The sequence below is a fragment of the Netta rufina genome (genome assembly GCF_964035555.1).
Source record: "Netta rufina genome assembly, chromosome: 9".
NCBI classification, from domain to species: domain Eukaryota; kingdom Metazoa; phylum Chordata; class Aves; order Anseriformes; family Anatidae; genus Netta; species Netta rufina.
Genome location: NC_140132.1, coordinates 4,155,935 through 4,171,212, shown reverse-complemented (window position 1 = coordinate 4,171,212; position 15,278 = coordinate 4,155,935). Strand labels below are relative to the sequence as shown.

The window sequence follows — 15,278 nt, the reverse complement described above, 5'->3', positions numbered from 1 at the left end:
ATCGATGCTGCCAATATTTAAACTTTTTGTGTATTTTTTGCTCTTTATTTGTATTTGAGGAGAAATGTACTGATGTCTTACTCCTCACATTTGTCTCTTTCACCCTAAAGAAAGTTTGTGCTAGCTAGTGGAAAGACCAAAAGAAAAAATAAAAGCAGTTTAGGAATAAATATAGTATTTGTTTTTAATTGCAAATTATTAGTTGAATTGGTATAAAATATATTAACTGGGATATACTTTATTTTTCTATAATGCAAGTAAAGTCAAGAGAAAAAAATCTTAGTACAATATATTTCTCATTCTGAAAACTTGAGTGAAAATATACTAGGCTAACAGTATATTAATGTAAACGTTAAACCTGATGCTTTAGTAGTTTTGCAACATTTTAATATTAAGTGATTATACAAAGGACATAAATTACTACATATGTTGTCTGGTATTGAGATTTTTAATATCAAATACTGCTCTTTAATCCTGTATATTGTATGTCAATATATGACTTCAACCAAAGGCTTTATGTTCTCCTTAAGTTAACAAAGCTGAAAGGTTTCTTTTAAATTTGATGAAGCTCTAACATTAAATCTTAATAAAAATAACCTGACTGCCACTTATCAATGTAATTTTTCTTCTTTTGTTCATAGTCTTGTTATTCTAACTTCCTGGGTGCAAGGAAGCCATAATTAGGAAAAAGATAACAGAAACTCATACTTGTCGCTGCAACTGTTAAAACACGATGCACTATTCATTAATCTTTGCTCAGAAAAAATAATTTACATCACTGGTTTATGGCTGTTAAAAATATCAGGCAAAATATGAAAGTAAATATCTTGACACATCGTCATCACTTTCTTTCACACCGTCTGTGATCATATATATTATGAAGGATGTTGTGTTATCTGGAAGATAATTTTAAAAAGGCAGCAGATGAGGCAATGTTGTGTATGAAAAGGTTTCTTCAGTTTGAAAAATTGAATAACATGTTTTTTTAATGTAAATACAGCTTTTTGCTTTACATCTATTGTGAGAAGTCACTTTTGAGGCTGAAGTGCAGTTTTTTTGGGAAAACTAGTTTTTAAAAAAGTGGTTTTTGTAGTTCTGTTACATACTTAGGCTTCTAACTGTCCATAAATATTGTGAAACTATAAACTTAAAAACAAAAAAACAAAAAAACTGATTTTCAAACAAAAAACTATTTTCTGCAGCAAAATTAATAGTGTAAGAAGTTTTAGAAATGATGATAATCTGAGCAGTTCCTTTTAAATCAAACTTTCTGAAAAACTTAGAAGCTGGTGAGGGTCTTAGCTTTCAAGCAAATTAATAATGTATGAGTCCAAATAATGTAATGAGTCTGTCTGGTCTGCTGGCAAAAGTTGGCAAATTAGATATTGTTCATGCTGTTTTAGACATTTTAAAACAAAACAAAAACCAACAAAACCACCACAACAAACAGGTAATATCAATATTTTGTCCTATATACATTTGTCCTAAATAAGGTTTTGGGAAGGACTGGGTCTAAAGCGAGCTTTAATGGAAGGGACATTGTTTACTTTACTGACATTTTTACTTGATGTTTTACATCATTTTTTACAGATTGATTTTGAGAAAAATCTTTCAAAGCTTTTAAGTGTTTTGGGATGTGTTGTCTTGCAAGAGCATGAACCTTGTTTGTATCTGTTTGTGTTTTTATACTATCAACACAGTAAAACTGTGGTTTGGGTTGTTTTGTTTACTTGTTTTTCAAAACACTCTGTATAAGATTCCTGCTCTTGTGAGCTTTGTCTGTAACAGCTGAGTGCTGATGGCTTTTAAGTCATTGGAGCCTAGGCATCTAATGGATGCCTCACGCCTTTGGATGAATGATGACTTTAGGTGTAGTTTTAAAGCCATTTGATATTCTTTTGAGGCCTTAAGTCACACTGCAGAAGGAAAAAACATGAATTATTACTCAAATCTCAAGACATCTTTGACAAAGATGTCAAATTCTGAGCTCTCTGTAGAAAATATATGCACGTAGGATTTGGTATTACAATAAAAGAAAATGCTTTTATTTTCAATGCCGTAAAATGAAGTCAGTTTGTAATAATAATGACAAGATTATGATAAGAAAACTGGACAGCGTACATTTTAGTCTGTCATCCATCAGTATGGAACACCTGCAGCTTTCTGTCTGTAGCCTTAAATAACCTACATCACTATAGGTAAGTGTTTGTTTCTGTTTGCTTTTTGAAGTACTGTGCTGTATTTGGACAAAGATAGAATACATTTCCTCTTATAGTTGAAAATCTTACTTGGAGAATGCCCTTTGAAACCCGAGAAAGAATTCAAATAGCCTCTCTAGCTAAGTATGTCTCGCTAGCAGATAACTGGCATACCAAGTCACATTTTTAACTTTGGTTTGAGACAACAGCATTTCTTATGTCTATGCTCGTGTCTGTTTTCAGTGCTAGTTAAAGTTGTTAAACCTCATGGATAAGTGAAGTGGGAAATACATTATATTGTTGTTTCCAATATAGTTTGGTGCAATTAAATTTATATAGGTGGTATTTTTATTATGGTTTCACAGCAGTGCTTTAATTTTGCGGCTTTTCCTGTTTGTCACAGTACTTTAGTTTGGAAAAGTAAGACTTCAGAGCTCAACTTTGAAAAATATTTCATAAAACAAGCTACTCAAAGGTTAAAGTTACCTATGGGCACATCTTATTTCCAAAAGAAAGTAGTATAGAGTTTGTAATTGATCATACCTGCTTCAGAGTGACAGAAAGGATGAAATGAAATGTATTGTGCTAATGAGCAAATAGCGTATTCTTCCGTGTCAGTCTGAAAAATAAAGCTTGAGTGAGTACTGTCCTTTGAGCAGGACATGTTTTTCCTTGAAGCATGGCATTTGCTGTAGCTTGCAGTTATATGGATGAAACAGGTACTTAACATGACTAAAAATTGCCTAGCGTAATTTGAAACAGGCAGCTAAATGGATGTAAAAACTGGTACCAGAACCAAAATTCAAGGCAGTCTTTCCATATCTTGGATCTTGAGGTCTCTTCCAACCTAGAAATTCTGTGATTCTGTGATCTTTTTGTTTCCAACTGTGAAATTTATACTATCGCACTTGCTCTGTAGCTTGGCTGAAAATAAACATATTTTTTTTCTTAGACAAATGTATTTATTAGGGGTTTTAGGCCACAAAATGTACCATTGGGTTTGGAATGTTGATCCATTCTTACAAACTGCTGTGTTTATATCCCGCTGAGCTTTTAAGATGCTCAGTGGCATAGTCCAGAATTTCCTGGTATCAGTCATTGTCCACAACTGAAAACTAATTTGTATTAAGACACATTAAGACAGGCAACAAGTTTAATCTAAGTAATTATTTTTATATAATCCCATACATGAATTTATCTAAACTCGGCATAAAGGTACTGTCTTTCTACTTAATCTGCATTCACACATTCCAGAACTGCAATTTTATTGTGGTGCCATATCCTGAGAAATTCTTTAATAATAGTAATAGGTATCTAATGCAAGAAAAAGTAATTGCTAGGGCTGTTTATGTGAGATTTATGTAGGCACTGGTTTTGGCAGTCTGTCAAATTGTCATAACGACCTATGCTCATTTACTAAAAAGAACTTTTATATTCTTTCCATCACTAGTTTTAGATGTTGTCAAACAAGAACCAATGTAAACAGCATTAGTTTACTTTCTATTTTCATTCTGATTCTCATAAAGTAATTTCATATTACTCACAAATTAAAATAACTTCTCCTTCAGTTAAGTCAGATAAGGACAATAATTGTTTTAATTAACATTTATTTATGATATTTAAATTATATGGTTTCACTATGAAATTAAAAATATATGGCTTTACATTTTGGTTTAATCCTCATATTAGCAGCTGTATATGGTAACCCCAGTATACCGTCTCTCTTGTTCTTATCTGTTGTTTCCTTGCTCTTTTGCTCAGAAGAAATATCTGGATTAGTGTGGGATGGGGATTTTTGTGGTGGTGGGTGGTGGTTTTTTTTTTTTTTTGAGCCGGACTTCTAAGTTTATGTCTTTCAGTCTCAATAATGTTAAGAATCCCCTTGCGTGCTCGTGTCTCTGCACAAAAGCATTTTTCTCTTAAGAAGGAAGTTTTTAAACGTGTAGCTTTTGTATTTTGTGGTTAAAGCGAAATATGTGTATATAGAAAGTCCTCATAGGTTTCACTGCAAATATGCATTTCTTTAATTCTAATCTGATTTAAATTAAAGGAAAAAAAGAAATGTTTAGATGTCCCAGTATGTACTAATCATAGGTACATCTGCAATGTGGTTATGAAATATTTAGTCATCTGGCTTAGCAGTTCTCTGACTTTAACTTTAGTTCCCATTTCTGCTTTCTTTTATTGAGACTGGGATTCTTTGTTCTATTTAGGCTATGAAACTTGCTAAATCCATTGAAGATCGTGAGTAGTATGAAACAGAAATGCTGTATGATTCCATTTCTCTCCAAGCAGGGTTGTCTTTCCCCTTTTGCTACGGTAGGAATGCCAGTCATTGCATTGAAATGGTTTTCTGTAGAAATGTCATAAATTATATGCTTCGATACGCAGTGCATGATATCAGATTAAAGTACGTTTCATAAAGTCACGTGTAATGATTGGCATCTGATTCTGAAAGGCCAACTTTTCTTTTAGTTGGTCTTAAGTACCCAGAAACATGTTCTGGGAGAAAAGCTCTCTCCTTCAAGTGAAGTTCCTGCTCTAAATATCTTTGGAAATAACTTTTTATAACATTGCATATGTGGTCTAAGATCCTGATTGCTAGCACTTTGTTTAGGCAAATTTCCAGGAAGTTTAATTGGTAGATATTCAGCATTTTCACGTGAAGTTTTGGTGAGTGCTTGGTGTTAGTAGCAGACCACAGTAGCCAGAAAGACTGTCTGTTATAAACACTTATGGACTCCTGGTTTCCGAACATTTTTGAACTTCAAAATTTTCCTGAGGCTAATAAGCAAGTTTACTGTTGGAGCTTTCTTATTTCCTTGTTAATATATTATCTAAAAGATAAATATCTTTTAAGTTAAAAATAAATAAAAAGCCCAACCAACATGTCTAGGAGTAGAAATGTTCATAATTGATAACCGCTGATTAAAATATCTTCCTGATTTCGTCGAGCAGTTCTCTTTCAGTATTTATGAGACACAGATAAGCGAAATCCTGTCATTTTTTTTTCCAAAACTGCAGACTGTGCTTGATTTTTGTCTTGGGTAGTTGTATTCAGACAGCATTCCAGTTTCATTTGCAATATTACTTCTGCTTCTTGGACTCCCATAGTTAAGTAGATAGATACCAAGTTTCAGATACAAGTCTGTTACAAGTGAAGTATTTGGTTTGTCTCAGGAATATCTCATTCCTTGAAGGGACCCTTGTCCCATTTAATTTCCTGTTTCATGTGCTGCGCTTGTATTTTAAACAAATTAGAATCTCTTAGTAAATGATGAAATTGCACTGGAAACTAATAAATTAGGGAGTTCTTTAGCAGGATCTCCCAGTGAAAAGCTAATACTGTTGCTCTTTTTCTAGCAATAGAATTGTAGCAAGAATCATAGCTAGAATTTTCCAGCAACAGAGCTCAATTTCTGAAAGAAGATGAGTGATGCGTAGTATTAAAACAAAACAAATAAAATATTTTTGAGAATAAAAGTTCCGATTCTCTTGGTAGTGGAGATAAATGCTCACCAGATATGTAAGAAGCAGCACTGCTAAGCCTTTCCCAGCAGGCGTGGTGTGAACCATAGACCCGTGACCATTTGGCACCCATGAGTTACCATTCTTGACAGATCGTTCTGGAAAGCAGAGAAGTGGTTCTGTTCTGGAATCTGTTTACACACATGAACTCGTTAGTTCAACGGCTTAGTGAACTGGAAGAGCAGAGCTGTGTTCTGTTAAGTGATCATTACCAGAAACTTTTTGATGCGAAGTCCAATTATAAAGTTGTTGATGCAGGTGAATGGGATTGGGAACAATTTCTATTCTGTCTTTCCTGAAAAAGTTCTGCCCAGTTGTTCATACAGGATTGCCTCAGGTTTGGGGCTTGCTTGGGTGCAGTACTCTTGAGTTGTGTATTCAGGTGATTAAAAAGATGCCAGTAATTTAAAAGTAGGACTTATTCTACTTGAATGATGAAGCATTTGCACTTATGAAAGTGGGGGAAAAAAATAAATAGATTATTGAATCATTGTGATGCTAGTACACCTCAATAGTTTAGAACATAACTTTAGATTCTGTTTCATACCCTAATACAGTATGCCTTTCAAGGCTGTTCTGCTCCAAGTTTTGCCCTGGTATTTGCTTTTCTCTAGTTTGCCCTGGATGTAGCGCTGTGGTGAGTTTACTATACTCAGTATTTAATAGCTGGAGATGATGGTATTCATTTTGCTGTGCAGCACATGTTTCATTCCTTCCATCAAATGCTTGGTACTATATCCTGTATTTCTGGAAACCTTGCCTTGAAGGGTTAACTTCCTTTGGTCTTTTAGCAACAAGTCACAGTGACACAGTAGTGCCTAGGTTCTGATTATCAATACAAAAGATTTTATCATATGTCTCAATAACCATTAATTTTATTTGCATTAAAAAAAGTATATGATACTGATACATTTAGAACTTCGTGCTGAAAGCTATACAGAATGTTGCTTTTTTCTCTGACTTCCTAAGTATGCAAGAACATTTTGGAAAGTATCACCAATACAGCTTTCTTTTGGATGCTTTTCTTCATGCAAATGTGTCAAGTGCCAAAGAAAAATAAAAATAGCAAGAAAACAATAAAGAAATAGTTAAATCTTCAATTGTAGTTAGCAATGTTTTGCTTACATTCATGCTGCATCTATTTATAAATGCATGGTCTGCATATGGAGTAACTGTTCTTGGTGCTTTGACCCAAGACACGGTGATACAAGTGGGAGTTTTTATATCGACTTCAGTGGTCTCTCGACATTTTTTTTCTTAGTAACTTGGATGTTTTTGTAAAGGAACAAATGTTGTTCCTTCCACAGTGGGTTTGGCAGGGTCACCTTGCTGGAGAACAAGCAGTTCTGCGGAACAGCTGTGGGCATAATTAGAAGAAGCTGTGTGTGGGCTACAAAAAAACACTCCTCCACGCTGGAGAAAGTGGTAGTTGCTGTGGAGTGGTTTCAGTCTGCATTGGTGTTTCCGTTCATCTGGGTTTCTTGGACTTGGCTTTGGGAAATGGATATTGTTTAGAATTGCTTTGTTGTGTCTTTGTTAGGCATGCAGAAATGCCCTAAAAGAAAGACAAAGCCTTTTTTATTTTTTTTTTTTCAAATGTGACTTTAAATATATATAACATAAATATATAATATAACATTTATTTATATAACATATAACTATATATAACAAATTTAATTTACAGTTAAAAGCAGCTCCCGACTAAGGTCAGTGAATAATCCTAACCTTGGATTTACCCATTGATTTACTATTTTTTCTCTTGTTGTTGTATCACTGGATTAATCTTTATAGACTGGGTATAACTTGCACTTTGTTTATTGAGACTTAAAAATAATGTTCTGGACCTTTTCCTGATGTCTGACTAAATAAATTACCATATTCTAGTAGTTTCAAGAAAACTATAAATCTCCATGCTGTGTCTTGCTGGCCAAAGTCACATCTACATCCTTATGGTCCTAAGGCCAGCTGTGTTGTGTCCCTTCCATATTTTTTTTAATTTTTTTCTACTGATAGTCTATAGCTTGCATTAAAATATATATATAATGATTTTATACACACATAATAATTATATACGTTCCCTGCTGTTGTCAGTGTGCAGGTAGGTTTTACAATTATGCTCAAAAGGAATATATGGGACACTTCTGTCTTTCATCTTTAATGTGGTACGTGCAGTTGTGTAGACATCGATGAGCAAGCAGCTCAGCTGGCCCTGAAAGCTGGCTGGATGTGATCAGAAAGTCTTACTGTCATTAGCTCAAGCAGGTTTTTTTGCTAATGAATTTAGTTATATTTAGCAAGCTTAAGTACAGAGAGAACTGATCCATTCTGGAAAGTATTAATTAGAATCGCCTCAGTTACATATTTTGCATGTGGTTCCCAGGCAAAGTGTTGTAAGGTGGCAGTGAGTGTAAAGCCTGCACTTGTCCAGTTCTTTGGTAACCCAGCAGCGGCTGTGTAGCACCATTCATACCATGTCGTACATGGAGAGGTGTGGCTGGCATCTGTGTTTGATGAACCTGATAAAATTTTAATCTTTCTGTGTGTTTTTCAAGAGGGAGAAAAGGTGGTTCAGATGAGCATTACTTGGGGCTTTTTGCCTGTATTTATCCAATTGATCACACAGCTGAAGTGTTCAGCTAGGCAGTTTTTGCTACGTCACTATGACATGATACGTAAAGGAAGAATAATGCATTTATTTAGTACTTTTAAAAATCAACCTTATGTGAAGCAATGTTTGGTTGAAAAATAGAATCTAGTTGCAAAAATGTATCCAGTTAGATTTCTGGAGACTTTTAACCGTTTTAAACAGAAATGCAAGCCTATTTGCCTTATTAAAGAAAGGAGTTTCTGCATGTAATTAAAGAATTTGCCAGAATTATTTCTGTTCCTGTTGGTATTCAGGATTTTTGAGATAGTAAAACTCTCATTATGTAGCACTGTCTTCATTTTCAGTTATTTGAAGGTAGAAATGAAGATTGCCTTTTCAATGTCTACTTTTATTTCCTTGGCTGAACAAACAGAAATGCAAAATCTTTTACACAGCATGAGTTGAACAAAAAAAAATTAGTATGTTAGATCAGAGCCTGGCAATGTCTTCTGCTTTTAGGATATCTGTACCTCTCTGGCTTACCTGTGGCAGTATGTGTGTTTCCTAACTGTTGCTATTTTAGTTTTTAATGGATAAAAAATACAGATTGTAATAAGGATTAATAGTTTCACATCAGCTCTGTTAAAACAAAAGTAAATTTAAATTGTGGGTTTGGTACAGAAATGACCAGAAATTCCCTGTGAGCTTTACAATTCAGAAGCGTTGAACCAAGTTCCATAGCATCACAGAAATGCTTTCCAAGAACAGGCCTGTTGTCTCACACTGCTGAGGACAGAACTTGAGTAACTTCCTAATTCTAAGCAAATGTGTAAGGGTGATGAAATTTTACTTGTATTTATTCCTTTTTGCCAGAAGAAACGTTCAGACCTTTGAATTTGATTTTTGTCAAACTCTTTGTATGATTTATTTTGTTCGTGCTGTACTCCTATTTTAGACCTCATTTTTAGGGCTTTACTTCCTTTCATTCTTTAACATTGTTCATTACTTGATTTGTGCAACTTACTGGAAAAACAGCTCAGGAGAATAAAATACAGGTCATGTGAATAGCAAAATAAGTCACTGAAGTAATTTTATAAAGTAACGAATGTCTTAGTATCATTCAAAAGAATGAATTGGAAAATACACATAAACACCAGTGAATATGCACTAATGAACCAGAAGGCAAGAATCTGCATGGAATAACGTAAGGTCTTCAACTTTTTTTGGAGGTTGTACTGTGGGTGCTTGAAACACTAAATAAATGAGTTAAGCAGTAACTTCCTATTTGCAGCTGAAGACTTCTATTCGATTATGCTGAATATGCAGTCTACCTGAAATTCTTCTTGTAGCTGAAGTTAATCTATGTTTTCCTTATTGCTCTGAAGAGAAACAGATATCTTTCTGTCTTAACCTAAGGTAGGTTAAGTAGCATATCTAGAATAGGTCAAGGTTCCTCTTGAGTTGGTTAGCAAATCCTGTTCAATACTTGGGAATGAAAGATACGTTTGTATTTGTGTATCGACTATTTTGCTTAATGCATGTCTCCTTGTTTAGTTGACTAAACATCTTGAGACTTATTAGATCATTGGAGAATGCGGTGAGATTATTTTATATCATCTCTCCTGTAGTATCTATGCAGTAGCTAGAGGAAGCTAACCCAAGGCACTGACTGATAGTCTGGTCTCTAAGTGTGTGCTGCTAACAACTTCTGTTACTTTAACAGGTCTGTCTGGAGGATATGCATACAGCAAAGATTAGGCTCTGAGGCATGATTAAAATAAATAATCAAGTTCACGTATGAAGGCATTAAGGTATTTGTGTTACCCAGAACAGGCTCTCAGCCCTTCTGGAGGGAAGGTTTTACGTTTCTCACTGCTATAATCTGTCTTAGAAGAAACCATGTGGTCAGCATTGACCTGACCTGCAATCTTCTAACAATCCAGTTGAATCTGGTCTCATTGTATGCTACTTTTCTTCCTAACTTCACTAGTCACACCTGACTTCCCATTAGTTTGGTCTTTGAGTTGTCAGCCCTTCCACAGCACAGCACACACGGTTCGTAGGCTTCCCTTCCACAGATCTTTACTGACCTTGCTTTGTGCCTTCCAGTTTGAAGTTACTGTTGCTTTGGAAAGGATGTTCATTGGGTTATGAAATATTGTAAGCCCATGTGTATCTCAGCTCGTGGTCAGTGGAACACAGTAAAACAACTGCTTGTTCTTTGCTTTTTGAACACACCTTGTATCAGAAAGTAAAATGAGGGGAAATAAATAAATGTAGTAAATGAACACTTAGCTCAGCTGAATCTTTTTGTTAATGAAAACCATTCTGCCATGCTGCATATGAACTGTTTTTTTTTTTGTTGTTTCGTTTTTGGTTTTTTTTTTTCAGACAGTGAGATTGTTCTTGGATTTTAAGTAAAAAATAAAATTGAGAAGCAATTTGCCTTGTGCTAAGGCCTGCAATTTCCAATACGTATTAGCTTTTTGTAGCATTCTGAACAATTTCTTCTAATGTCCATTTGCTGTTGCTGCCATGCATGTATATTTATAATTTCCATGGTATAAAGATAAACTGTTGGAGCGCATTATAAAAGAGGTGGCATCATTTCATCACTAAAACTTGATGAACTTGCTAGCACGGCATGCTATTTTGCAAGGGAGAAGTATGCATCTAGGTAGGGTAAGTGATGGTGGGTCCCAAGGAGTTCATGTAATGTTTGTCAGCGACGTAGTGTTTTCAGAAGCAGAGTAACACCTTAAATTATTTTGAGGATTGTCTCTGGTAAATTGAAACAGAGGGACAAACTGAAGATAAAATACAAAAATATGAATTAAGTTGTCTGTATATTAATTAATTAGAAAAATACTTCTGACCATTGCCTCTAATTTTATAAACACTTAAACAGTGCTAAGCAGCAAAAACTTGAGCAGCTATAGTTATCTCTGGAAGTACTTTCCAAGAGCTTGACTGCTTGGCAAGCACAGAAGAAATCCTGAACGTGTTTTCAAAATCCTACATTTGGTTAGCACCCTACAAATTAAAATGCTCTTGTAAGTGAATAAGAAACTAACAGAACCACTTTGTGAATTGGACTTCCTGCTATTATGCAATATAAACAACATCGTGCGTTCGCTACAAACAATTTTGGATACAGGATACAGCTGCAGTTAAAATCCATTTTGAAAATTAGCTTAATACAGTATTTGCCTTTGGTTTTCTATATTGCTAATATAAATGTAGTTCTGAGGTGGATGTTTAAGAAATACCGAGTATTACAAAGACTGTTGTGTTACCTTTAAAGCTACTTTGTTTATCCTTACCTCTGTAAGTGAGCTCAGTTTCTTATTTTTGTTTCCCAAGGCCCCTCAGTTGTGTGTAACCACAACCTTTCAATCTTTTCTTTGCTCTGTAACTTAATGTGAATTGTGAGCAGTTGCTTTCCTTTGTTTTCTCTTGCAGTGCCAGGGCAGAGAACCTTCCTTCAGTCTTGGTGTGATATTTCTGCTCACATTAACTTACAATTCTCTCTAGCTGAGCTGCCACGTGGAGTTTATTTATGAAATTGCTTGCTGCCAACAGGATGGGAGTTGTGTGCGCATCTGGTATGGGTCAGCACATGTTGGACTGCTACACTAAAAGCAAATACAAAAGCTTGTTTTGCCAGAAGTAGCTATTGAGGATGTTTAAATATTCTTACACTCTGGAGTTGCCTGTATAAAGTAAGGATTGAGGAAAATGTTTGCTCCCAGGTTAATACATGGTAGGCTTTGGGGTTTGGGAGATCTTCTGGTGGTGTTCTTCATTTCGGTGTTTTAAGAGCAGTTGTTGGAAACTAACAGTCCTTGAACCATTTGACCTGGAAATAATTCCCCATTTTCTTTGTGTTGCAGTGCTTTGGATTACAGGATACATGTGCATTTTTTCAAATTACAGAACAAAATAACAGTTGTGTTTCATTGTCTTGTAGATTTTGGTGGAGCAACATACAATAATGAGCGGCGACCCTATGGTTTTTGGTTTCCACCTGAGCAGAATTCAGAAGAGGAAGTAAGAAGGCAAAGACTTCATAGGTTTGACAGAAGATGAATTTGGCAGGTGTTGATGTAAATTGTAAAGTGCTCTTCAGAGTTAAAATATTTGCAGATTTATTTTATTTTTACTATTCATTGCAAAACTGCAGAAGATTTTGTGAGTTCAGGCTCCAAATTTGAACTTGCATAAAAAATGAGTTGGGAATCAAAATGTGATCTTTGCCAATCTCCATTCTGATGTATGTTAAATCTGGAAGAAGACTGATGGTTTCACCAACCTTTTTCTCTTCAAAGTTCTTCTTTGTAGCTTCAAGAATTCATTGGCTTTTTGGCTGCTGGTATTCTCAGACGGCAGGGTTTCTTTATTCTTTTCTGTGATGGATAATACTTTTGAAATGTAATTTTAAAACTATGCAATTCTTTCCTACATATTTCCCATTTTTCTGTGATGAATAACTCTTGGGATTGGCATGTGAATTGTCACTTGAAACGACTGCTTTGATGACAACAGGTAGCTCATAAGAGTTGGGCTTAAGCTTTTCCGCAGTTTTGCAAACTGTGAAAAATAGTTGGAGCTATTGTTATCCTAAGGAGTTACGTAATAGAACTTTTAGTGTTGGAGTCTTCCTTAAAATGTGCCATTTAGTGTAGAGCTTGAGTGTGACAAAACTGAGTACTAACTACTTATTCCCTAGAACCAATCCTAATGTTTACCTTTTTAATTAAAAAATTAAAAAAAAAAAAAATCTTTTACAGAGTTGAAATAACTTGTTGTTAGGAGCTTTATGGAAAGGAAGGTGGATATGTCATGAAAATATATTTATTTGTTAACTTACTGTTTTGGAATAACTATTCTTCCTTTTTAAAAAGGCTTAGAAATTGTATCATGTGTATGCTGTTCATGGAGCTATAGAAATTCTACTATTTCTCTGTATGTATCTCATCTGAGGTCCAGTCCCCATGCCGTCTGCGGACTTGTGGAGATCATACCTTAATAGAGTTTACCTTGAGTTTCTCATTTTCTAGAGAGCATTTCTTGACCCAACTCCAGAGTAGCTGGCAGCAGACCGGAGAGCTCGGTTGTCACTTTGGACGGGACCTCTGTTGGCTGCTTGGCGCGCAGTGCCTGTCCTGCTTGTGGCACATCTGCCTGTTCGATGATGTAAATTAGCAAACTTGAAGGTTTTTTGAGTATCTAACACTCAGGAAAAATACTCACTGCCTAGATGTTTTTTTACCTTGTAATGGAGGAAATCTGTCTGAATCTGGGAACGATCCTGTAACTCTTTTCAGTCCTGAAGAGATGTGCTTGCACAGGAATGATTCCATTATTGTCTTTAGGCACATAATTCTTTGAATCTCACCAACGCTCCTTTAGTAAAGTGTTAGGATGAGCAATTTAATGTTTTTTTTTTTATGATGAGCAATTTAATGGTGATCACCAGTCTGTGCTTTATGAAGTCTACCTCTCTATGGAGTTAGAGTGTAAAGCACTGTTGTATTTTTCATACAGAAAAGAAAGATACTGAAACTGAATTTGTGATTATGTTGTGTATGTAGAGTACACCTGGTTTTAATTAATGTATGTAGGGGAAACTTTTGTTAGTTGAAAAATTCAAAAACTGTTCTCCACCCGTGCCATTCTCACTTTCACCATCTATCTTACTTATACCTATTGCTGATTGTATGCCAAGAAGCAGCAAAACAAAAAATATTGTTAAGTGGGGTATGTTCAAGGCTCTGAGAGACAACAGACATGGCTGCAATGCGACTTTGGATGTCCTTGTTAAGGTAATACTAAAACACTGGTGTTATCATAGTGTTCTCTGGCAGATTTGAAGTCAGTAGATAAGTGATGAATTTCTGTATCCTTGGTTTTGGTTGTTTTTCAATATATGCGTGTCTTGTTTGTTATTCTGTGGCTACTGAATGTCCTGAAAAAAAAAAAAAAAGCAGATACTTGTACCTTACTGCAGACTAACTTTTCTATGCCTTCTAAAATTAAATATCAAAAAATGCATAGAGTTTGCATATTTTGCTCAGGGTGCAAAAATTGTGTGTGAAGAAGGACATAGCATTGTTTCCCCAAACTGAACTTAATGCTCTGTTCAAAAGTTTGTGAAACTAAAACAACAGTTTAGCAGACAAGAAATTATTTTAAAACACTGGATATCACTAGTCAGTTGAAAGTGGGGGGAAGTAAAATCAAGAATGTGATTACAAATTTAAAAGCACTTGCATGCTTTTGTAAAGGAAGGATTAATGCCAACCACATGAGGAGTAACACAGGAAGTTCCTCATACTAACAAGAGCTCTCATTTTTATTACCATAAATATGTCTCATGAAGGATCTGTTTCAGTCCCCCTGTTCTTGTTTTGTCAAGCACATGCAACTAAATGCCTATAAAAACTGTCAGTACTAATAGTTGTTTTCACTTTCATATAAAAAATTGAAATAAATTTTTGTACACTTCAAATTGTCTGTTTTTCTTTTCAATGATAAGGCATATATTTTAAAATAGCAGAGCTGCCACAATATTGTTAGAAATGAAGGCTGGATGCAGAGGGGGGCAGATGATTTACATCAGGACTAGTTTTTCTTCTTTTGAATTCGGTGGAAGTTTTTGGATTGGATTATTGGGCAGTTCCAATACACTTGGTGTTCTGGAAATTGTAACAGAATGATGCTTCAGTTGGGCCTTACCATCTGTTCAGGTTGGGAGCCCTGATCATGGTAGATGCAAGTCACAGATGAATCCCTAACATATGCTGACAAAAATTCAGGGCAGTGTACATAAATGGGTCCTCCACCTCGGATATTTTCTGGCTGTTTAGAGGCTGACTAACTATATATAAAATATGGATCTTTAAAGAAAGAGTAGTTTGGTTTAAAAACAAACAAACAAAAAAAAAAACCTTTAACACCTGAAG

General features: G+C 35.1%; 1 protein-coding gene across 2 annotated transcripts in view; it reads left to right on the top strand.

Annotated features, from left to right (window-relative positions):
* Positions 1-14,707, top strand: part of RHBDD1 (rhomboid domain containing 1) — a 29,997-nt gene extending 15,290 nt beyond the window's left edge. The window contains exon 6 of one of the 2 annotated variants that reach the window (XM_084291771.1): positions 12,284-14,707. In XM_084291771.1, the coding sequence (XP_084147897.1) occupies positions 12,284-12,402 (119 nt within the window). In that variant the 3' untranslated portion in view covers positions 12,403-14,707. Of the gene's footprint in view, positions 1-641; positions 758-12,283 lie in introns of those variants that run through there. The other variant, XM_084291772.1, reaches the window with a different exon arrangement.
* Positions 14,708-15,278: the final 571 nt, after the last annotated feature.